Below are 9,920 nucleotides of genomic sequence, written 5' to 3'. Positions count from 1 at the left end.
GTGGAAGTCTCTGTCAAGTGAACCTTCCTTTTGAGGTGGTGATACCTGAACAGCTGGGGTTGGGAAGTACAGAAGCTTGGCAGGTGACTGGTAAGATTCTTGAAAAGCCTTGACCTCGGGACAGCCTGTCTTTCCCTTTCTAGTCAAGCCACCATTCTCCAGAGCTATGCAGATCTGGGGATGCAGGGACAGCACTAGCCAGTGGTATGTATCTGACCAGGGGAGCAATCCAGGAACTACGTTACTGACTCACGACAGAACTTATCTGGGTTTGTTGCAAAATGATTTTTTTTTTGTCTATAGAAAATAGAGTTATTTGTCTCCTCCCTGAAACTTATTGTGATATTTTTGAATAATGTGTTCACTGTTCTTCCCAAGGTGGGTCAGTTTTATGTGTCTACTTGGCAAGGCTATCGTCCCCAGTCATTTAAACACTCTGGAAGTTCTATTTGCTTCTTTATTGAGTATAACTGAGAAAAATCTGAAAACATGAGTGAGGATCAATGAGTAGTTGGAGTATCTGTGGTGGCACTATTATTGTGGTTGAGGTCACCTTGGATCTCACAGCTATAGGTATGGGAATCCCAGCTCTGCTCTTCCACTCCCAGAGGTAGCAAATCTGCAGAGCTGTAGACTCGCAGAGCCAATATGCTGAGATGCACCTGCATGGAGAGAAAAATATACATGCACACACATGCATGAACACATGCAATGATGCATAATCTCTAACAGTGAAGAAAATGTGGTACAGTAGTTTCCCCTTATCCACAATTTCACTTTCTGTAGTTTTGTTACTCAAGGTCAACTGTGGTCCCTGAGTAACCAAGGACCCAAAAATAATCAGTAAAATGTTCCAGAAATAAACAATTTATATATTTTTAATTGCTTTCCATTCTGAGTAGCATGATGAAATCTTATGCCATCCCACTCTGTCCCATTTGGGAAGCGAATCATCCCTTTGACCAGCACGTGGCTGTAGACACTACCTGCCCTCAGTCACTTAGTAGCTGAGGGAAAAGAGAGATTACCTTCACATAATTTTTATTATAGTATATTGTGATAGCTTTTCTAATTGTTCTATTTTATTATTAATTATCATTGTTAGTCTCTTACTGTGCCTAATTTGTAAATTAAACTTCATCATACTATGCATGTACAGGAAAAACACAGTATATATAAGGCTCAATATTATATATATAGGTTTCAGGCATTCACTGGTGATTGGAACATATCATGTAAGGATAAGAGAGGGATAACTTAATGTGGATTCCTGAATATCTAGTAAGCTCTCACACTATGAGAGTTATTGGATTAAGTGCAGAAATATAAAACCAAACAGACTAGATATTACTAATGTTCATCAGTATCTATTTTTCTTCAACTTCCATGTACTCAAAGGATTACATTCCTCCCCACCTTTTTTATAGAGACAGGGTCTCACTCTGTTTCCCAGATTGAAGTACAGTGGCACAATCATAGCTCACTGCAGGCTTAAACTCCTGGGCCCATGTAATCCTCACCCCTCAGCCTCCTGAATAGCTGAGACTACAGGCACATGCCACCTACCTCACTAATTTTTTTTTCTTTTTTTTCTTTCTTTTTTTTTTTTTGTAGAGACAAGGTCTCACTATGTTGCCCAGACTGGTCTTGAACTCCTGGACTCAAGTGATCCTCCCACCTTGATATCCCAAAGTTTTGGGATTACAGGCTTGAGCCACTGTGCACAGCCCTTTCCCCCTTTTTTTGAAGTTATGTATGGCCAGGTGACCAAAAAAACTGAACAGAAGTGTCATGTGTCAGTTGTCAGTTCTGAACTCTACAACTTCTCTGCCCTTGTCTCAGTGATCCTGAGACCATATGTTGATGTGGAGCAGCACATGAGTCATCCACAGAAAACTGGTGCCCCAAAGCGTCACCTAGAGTCACAGCAGACTTACTTTACAGAAGTGAGAAATAAACTTCTGTTTTGTTAATCATCTAAGAATTGAGAGGGGAGCAATTTGTGTATTTTGCATTTGTTTGTTTGTTTGTTTGTTTCTATAGCACAACCTTGCCTATCCTAATGAATGTCTAACTAACACGTGGTACCTGCCCTCCATGTGCTTACAGTCTAGAAAGGTGATTTCAAGTGTCTCACTGGCTTTAATAACATGTATTTATTTTTACCGAAATAATTAGTTATTTCCAATTTATGAAGGCATTTATTTCCAAAGATGATGGAATGATCATTTCAATATCAAAACATGTATAAAACAGGAAAACCAAAAAATCCAAATATATTTAGAGCATTTATTCTCAACCTTGGCTATATCAGAATCACCTGGGAACATTTTCAAAATACCAAGGTCAGGGCCCTAACTGTCAGAGATTCTGATTTAATTGGTCCACAGTGGAGCCCAGGCATTGGTATTTTTCAAAGTTCTCTAGTTTCAGATTCAATGACTTTAATAATTGCATTAAGCTCCTGGGATAAGTCTTTTAAGTAGTCTTAATATTAAACATTAAATTAAAAATTAAATTTAACTTTAGTTAGCTTCCAGTTATCCAAAGGAAAATAGAAACACATTTCTCAACTGACAGGTGACTGAAAAAAAAATGGCAGATAGGAGGCAGTACTAAAATGCAGCTCCCACTCTGGATGGACAGAGCAGAATGTGGAGTCTAGCATTGTGGACTATTGCTCCAAAAACTACTGCAGGAGTATACCAGAAAAGCCAAGAGAATCCACAGACCCTTTGAAGGAAGTGGATTGCTCCTGCAGGATCCAGGAGACATCTCAAATACTGTGCTGGTATCCACAGCTGAGAGAACTGAACACAGTTCACCTCACAGGACTCTGTGCAGACACCCCCAGTACCAGCCCAGAGCCTAGTAGCCCTGCTTGCTGGCTAGATTCAGAAGAGAAATAACAATCACTACAGTTTGGCTCTCAGAAAGCCACATCCCTAGGAAAAGAGGGGGAGTATTACATCAAGGGAGTACCCCGTGGCACAAGAGTCTGAACAGCAGCCTTGAGCTCCAGATCTCCCCTCTGACATAGCCTACCTGAATGAGAAGGAACCAGGAAAACAATTCTGGTAATATGACAAGAGAAGATTCTTTAACACCCCAAAAAGTCACACTAGCTCACCAGCAATGGATCCAAACCAAGAAGAAAAATCTGAATTGCCAGAAAAAGAATTCAGAAGGTCAATTATTAAGCTATTCAAGCAGGCGCCAGAGAAAGGTGAAGTCCAACTTAAGGAAATCAAATAAATGATACAAGATATGAGGGGAGAAATCTTTAATGAAACAGATAGCATAAATAAACAACAACCACAACTTCAGGAAATAAAGGACACACTTAGAGAAATGCAAAACACACTGGAGAGTCTCAGGAATAGAATTGAACAAGCAGAAGAAAGAACTTCAGAGCTTAAAGACAAGGTTTTTGAAATAACTCAATCCAACAAAGACAAGAAAAAAGAATTTTGAAAAGGAGCAAACCACCAAGAAGTTTCGGATTATGTTAAATGACCAAATCTGAGAATAATTGGCATTCCTGAGAAAGATCAGCATTCCCGAGGAAATTTAAAAGTTTGGAAAACATATTTGGGGGAATAATCAAAAAAACTTCCCCTGGCCCTGCTGGAGCCCTAGACATCCAAATTTAAGAAGCTCAAAGAACACCTGGGAAATTCATCACAAAAAGATCATCGCCTAGGCACATTGTCATCAGGTTATCTAAAGTCAAGACAAAGGAAAGAATCTTAAGAGCTATGAGGCAAAGCATCAGGTAACCTGTAAAGGAAAACCTATCTGATTAACAGCAGATTTCTCCCACCTTGGCCTCCCAAAATGTTGTGATTGTAGGCATGAGCCACTGTACTGAGTCTTATGAAGGTATTTTGTAGAAGTGATTAAAATCCATAATCAGCTGACTTTAGGTAAGGGCAATTATCTTACACAGTCTGAATGGCCCTGATTCACTCAGCTGAAAGATCTAAAGAGAAGAATAAAAGCCTCTCAGGAGAATGAGATATTCCACCTGTGGACAAAAGTTTCAGCTGACACTTATCCTGATGGCCTTCCCTAAGAATTTCAGACTTGCCTAGTCAGCCTCACAATCCTGGAAGACAATTCCTTACAGTAAATCTCTTTATGTTTTCTACTTACTCCGTTCATTGTTTGAACCTCGATTGATATACTCCCCCACCCTCACTAAATTATAAACCGTGAGGGAGAGGTGTCTGTCTTCCTTTTTATGAATCCCAGTACCTAGCAACACGCCTGGCCCATAACAGGCACCCAGTGAACATCAACACAAACAAGGCTACTCTGTGATCATGATGTGGGCCAAGACAAAAGACAAAACAAAACAAAAAAATCACCGTACAGCCATCTGAACAGACACAACATGAGCATTGTCCAAGCCACGAAAATGACTAAACAGCCCCGTCTCCTGGCTGGTACGAGTGACAGCTGCTCCTTTACCAATTACAACTTTAACCTTGCTCTAGTTTGCTTTCTCAATGGATAATTTATGAAGACACTCAATCTCACTTCCTGAGAGTATTCCGTCTAAAGCAAAGAGCAAAGCTGGAAGGAAGGAAGGAAGGAAGGAAGGAAGGAAGGAAGGAAGGAAGGAAGGAAGGAAGGAAGGAAGGAAGGAAGGAAGGAAGGAAGGAAGGAAGGAAGGAAGGAAGGAAGGAAGGAAGGAAGGAAGGAAGGAAGGAAGGAAGGAAGGAAGGAAGGAAGGAAGGAAGGAAGGGGAAGGGAAGAAGGAACAATCTGGTTGAAGAGGTAAAACATGCAACATGAAGGGCGGGCCTTGAGACACAACAAATGCTACTGGAATTCAGCATAAGGAGTGAGAACATCTGGCCATGGAGATTAGGGAAGATTTATAATATGACCTGGGGTTAAAGGATAGAGAGTGGGGGAACAAAAGTGTAGAGATTAGAAAGGGCATATCTGGACACATTGTACAAGATAAACTAAACAAACGATTCATGTGAGCAAGTGAGGGAAAACAAGTGTGGAAGAATAGATCATGACCAGATTTTACACAATTAAATGCAGAACTTCATTCTTTCAGCTAGTGGTTTCTTGCTATCTATCTATTTAATTATCTATCTCTCTATCTCAAGATTCAAAAAATTTTTCTTCAAATGCTTTTTACTTGGAGGCTAAAATCAAAGACAAAAAAAGGTGTTTTTTAATGGCACTTCTCTGGCTAAATTACAATGTGAAAGACGGGATTCCGTGTACTCAGCTCCTCACTCACTGAGCTTTAAAAAATAGCTGAGGCTCCATAAAGCTGAGTTTGAAAATCAATGCTAAAGTCATGAGCCATGTCAGTTTTAATTCATTCACGTATTTACTCCTTCAAGCAATCAATTAATTAACTATTTAGAGCACTCTAACGTGCCACATTTTGCAGAAGCTCCGAGTAAGAAGAGAAGCTTCGTCTCCTGGTAGTGGGACCAGATTGAAAAGGGACAATAACACTCCTGAGGTTGCAGGTCTTTCTGTACATTACTGAGGTCCAGCAGCAGCCTCCAGGTCCTATGAGGCTTATTCCAAAGACAGTGAGTCCCTGACAGAGGAGGCAGACTGTTGTGAACACTGTGGATGTGTACTAGCCACATTTTTCCTCACCTCCTCTCTCCTCCGTGAACTTGTGCCACAGCCCTGGGGAGATAAGTTAAAAACAAAGTGCTCCATCATAAACATCTCTGTGAAACATTGGGGCAGCAGCAGAGCTGCTTTACAGCCCACACAGCAAACTGCTAAAGCAGTGCCAAAAGGCACTTGAGGTGGAATAGATTTTTAAAATGGAATATGAGAAAATGTTATCTATCCGAACAGGAAAAGGTGATGATCCCAGTGGACAGAGATAGAAGCACTTGTCACTTCACCTGCATGCTGTCTTGGAAAAAGCAGGATGTTTGACAAATCCACAGAGTCCCAAGGAGAATTCAAAATCTATTTTCCTGGACCTTCTTGAAAGACTTTCCATTTTTCCCCAACCTCCTTATTTCTAAATGGCCTAGGCTCTTTCCAGCCAATGATCTTCCCATCACCCAGCAAGGCTTCAGCTCAGAACATTCTCTAAAAGATAGCTAGTCTCCTCTTTTCTTGGTGGTTAGTCTTCTCATATTCTGTCTTTATTCATGGAATAGCCCATTCCTCACAGGGAACCAACAAATCTGTGCTCCCTGGCACTTTCAACTCTGAACTACTGTCCTTTGTCCTGATCTCTTTGTAAACCCCCAGCCCAGGACTAGTGTTAGGTTGTGCCTTCTCCACACCAGTGCTGCATAGCCTAGCCCCATGGGAGAGAATCACACAATCAGAATGCTGATCGCTACAGTAACTCCATCAACTCCGACTCTGGCTGCACCTCTGATGCTGCCCATCAGCCCTTTATGATTCTCTTCAGTGACAATTCTCCCTGAAAAAAAAAAAAAAATTGCCAATGTCCACCTCTGTCTTTAAACACCTCATTCTCAGCAGACATCACCAGAAAGCAAAGTCATCAGGCATTAATTACTCAGGTCTTGGTGTTGCTACTGGCCTGATACTCAGAGCCAGGCCTTGGTGTTTTCCAGTTGAACACAACTTCACAGAACATCAACATAAACAAGGCTACTCTGTGATCATGATGGAGGTCAAGACCAAAAACAAGACCACGCTAGAATCATGTCGGAACAGACAGAACGTGAGCATTGTCTAAGCCATAAAAATGACGAAACAACCCCATCTCTTGGCTGATATGAGTGACAGCTGCTCGTTTGCCAGTCACGTTAGGCTTGCTCTAGTCTGCTATCCCTATGGATACTTTATGAAGTACCCCATCATACAGAATTATCTTCACTTCCTGATAGCGTCCAATATAGAGCAAAGAGCAAAGTCCCTAAACCTAACCTAACACAAGCTCACATCCTATAATAAATTCTCTCTAAAATTCTCTGAGACATTCCATGCTTTCCCAGGGAGTGCATTTTCTCTCCAAGGCATCATCAAGCAAATTCGTTCAACTGTAGTCATGTTCCTGGTGGTCTTCAGCTGGGGGATATTGACAAGAATGATAAAAAAAAAAAAGATTGCCTTTGTTGGGTTCTGTACTAAGTAATTTACATGTGTTATCCATTTAATCCTTTGATGATAGTGAGGATTTGTACCCATTGTAGACACGGAAACACTAACACTGAATCAAATAAAAAGCCATCCAGGCCGGGCACAGTGGCTCACGCCTGTAATCCCAGCACTTTGGGAGGCCGAGGCGGGCGGATCACGAGGTCAGGAGATCGAGACCATCTTGGCTAACACGGTGAAACCCCGTCTCTACTAAAAATACAAAAAATTAGCCGGGCGCGGTGGCGGGCGCCTGTAGTCCCAGCTACTCAGGAGGCTGAGGCAGGAGAATGGCTTGAACCCGGGAGGCGGAGCTTGCAGTGAGCCAAGATAGCGCCACTAGCGCCACTGCAGTCCCGCCTGGGCAAAAGAGCGAGACCACTGCAGTCCCGCCTGGGCAAAAGAGCGAGACTTCGTCTCAAAAAAAGAAAAAAAAAAAGCCATCCAAGTCACAGATCCAGCATAAAGGGTAGAGGGATTCAGGAGTCTGGCTCCTGAATGAAATAATGTATACAGTGGTCCATTTCCAAGACAAAGTGCCTTGAACCGGCTTAGGTCAGCAAACTACAGAAGAAAGAGAGTATACTAGGCCCCTGCTTGGATAGCCGATGCCTGCTTGTCAGCCTCCCCCTCCCCCCGCGGCAACTTAGTTGCCTTTACCCAAACCAAAGAAGTTTAGTCTAAGATGAAAGTTTACTAGCCTGTAAAATAGCTGGTTTTGTCTGTTATCAGCCTGCCCAGCTACTTAGGTCATAAGTCAAATACTTGAAGAGCCCCTGAGCTAACTAGGATTGCAATGCATTGTGGGCTGCAACAAAATGCAGCAAGACAACTCTAAAAAAAAAACACCTGAAGCCCCTGTGCAACAATTAATAGGTGACATCTGGGAAGACTGTGACCCCCATAGTACTCAGCCTACGAGGAACCAGGGGAGGGACCTGTGCACTAGGTGTTAAATTGCTTGTGGAAACTGCGCTGGGTGTGCCTGCCTATCAGACACCTGATCTTGCAAGATCCTTATTAAAAGTCTCACACTGTTCTCCGGGTCTCTGAGTCCATTCTTTGGGTTTGGATGGGTGAGTTTGTCTCACACTCCAGAGCTCATGCTCTTAATGATTTTAGAAATAAAAACAAAGAAAATTTAGCAAGACCATTGTCTTCCTCACATCCTCTCCTCCAGTCTCAGAACAGGAGCTGTTTCTCCTTATAATGTCAACCTCCCCTTCTGTCTGCTCTTTCATTCCTCCTCTTCCTCCTTAAGCAACTGGCTTCAGCAAATACCAATTTTCTTCTGATTCTTCACTTCTTTTTCCCCTAGGACCATCTTCTCAGTCAGATGTAAGCCTCTTTCATTCTAAAAACAAACCACAATTACCTCCAATGATCCATGGTTCCTTCACCTTTTCCATCTCCAGCCCAAGTTCTGAAAACCCTAGTCTACATTTGCAAGAGGAGTATAATTAATACGCATGCACGAATGGAATTTGGGAAGCCTATCTTTTCCAGTGTGGAAGGCAAGAGTTGGTGGGAGAAACTCAAAAAGGAGTACAAGAAAATAATGATATCTGCAGTAAATTCTAAAGTATGAGGGGGTAACATTGTCCAGTTGTAGGGATGGAAAAGGAATTTTAGAGTAGTTAGGTAAAAGTAAAATCACAGAGAAAGGAAAGCATGGCACATTTTTGAGACCTAGTGAGTAGTCTATCTGCTGTATTAGTTTACTAGGGCCGCCATAACAAAATACCAGAATGTGTGGCTTAAACAACTTGTTTACTCACAGTTTTGGAAGCTAGAAGTCCAAGATCAAGGTGCTCCCATTTCTTCTGAGGTCTTGCTCCCTGGCTGGCAGATGGCACCTTCCCACTGTGTCCTCACATGCTCTTTCCTCTATGCATTTGCCTGCCTCGTGTTTCCTTCTTTTCTTATAAGAACACCAGTCATTGGATAAAGAAAATATGGCACATATACACCATGGAATACTATGCAGCCATAAAAAAGAATGAGTTCAGGTCCTTTGCAGGGACGTGGATGAAGCTTGAAGCCATCATCCTCAGCAAACAAACACAGGAATAGAAAACCAAACACCACATGTTCTTGCTCAAAAGTGGGAGTTGAACAATGAGAACACATGGACACAGGGAGGAGAGCATCACACACTGGGGCCTGTTGTGGGGGGTGGGGGAAAAGGGGAGGGAGAGCATTAGAACAAATACCTGATGCATGCAGGGCTTAAAACCTAGATGACAGGTTGACAGGTGCAGCAAACTACCATGGCACATGTACACCTATGTAACAAACCTGCACGTTCAGCACATGTATCCCAGAACTTTAAGTAAAATAAATAAATAAATAAATAAATAAATACTTGAGGGGATGGATTTTAAAAAAAAAAAGAATACCAGTCATATTGCATTAGGAACCCCCCCATCCCCCGTGGTCTCATTTTAACTTAATTACCTCTTTAAAGACCCTATCTTCTAATAATTATCTTGTGAGGTACTGGGGGTTAGGACTTCAACAGATGAATTTTAGGAGGGACACAACTCAACCTACAACATGTGGGATATACAGGAGCAGGAAAGATGGGGCCAGAAATGCAGATTAGGATTAGCTCACAGATGCCTGGGAATATAAGAATGGGAAACTTGAACTTCTTTAGATAGTGAGCAATATGAACACCTGAGATGACACACTTCACTCATTTAAACTTCAAAATTGAAGGTTAAATATGCTAACATGATTCATTTACAAATAAATTATCTTTGAATGTTATAATGTGATTTTGCAGCAATCAACACTTC

The 9,920-nt window shown here is 41.8% G+C and overlaps 1 protein-coding gene across 1 annotated transcript in view; it reads right to left on the bottom strand.

The window, feature by feature from the left end:
• Positions 1 to 438: 438 nt before the first annotated feature.
• Positions 439 to 9,920, bottom strand: part of DAW1 (dynein assembly factor with WD repeats 1) — a 72,084-nt gene continuing 62,602 nt past the window's right edge. The window contains exon 13 of the mRNA XM_054549917.1: positions 439 to 662. Within this exon, the coding sequence (XP_054405892.1) occupies positions 568 to 662 (95 nt within the window). The 3' untranslated portion in view covers positions 439 to 567. The remainder of the gene's footprint in view (positions 663 to 9,920) is intronic.

The sequence above is a fragment of the Pongo abelii genome, chromosome 11 (assembly GCF_028885655.2).
Source record: "Pongo abelii isolate AG06213 chromosome 11, NHGRI_mPonAbe1-v2.0_pri, whole genome shotgun sequence".
NCBI classification, from domain to species: Eukaryota; Metazoa; Chordata; class Mammalia; order Primates; family Hominidae; genus Pongo; species Pongo abelii.
Note: the sequence above shows the minus strand (reverse complement) of the source record. Positions and strands in the feature narration are given on the sequence as shown.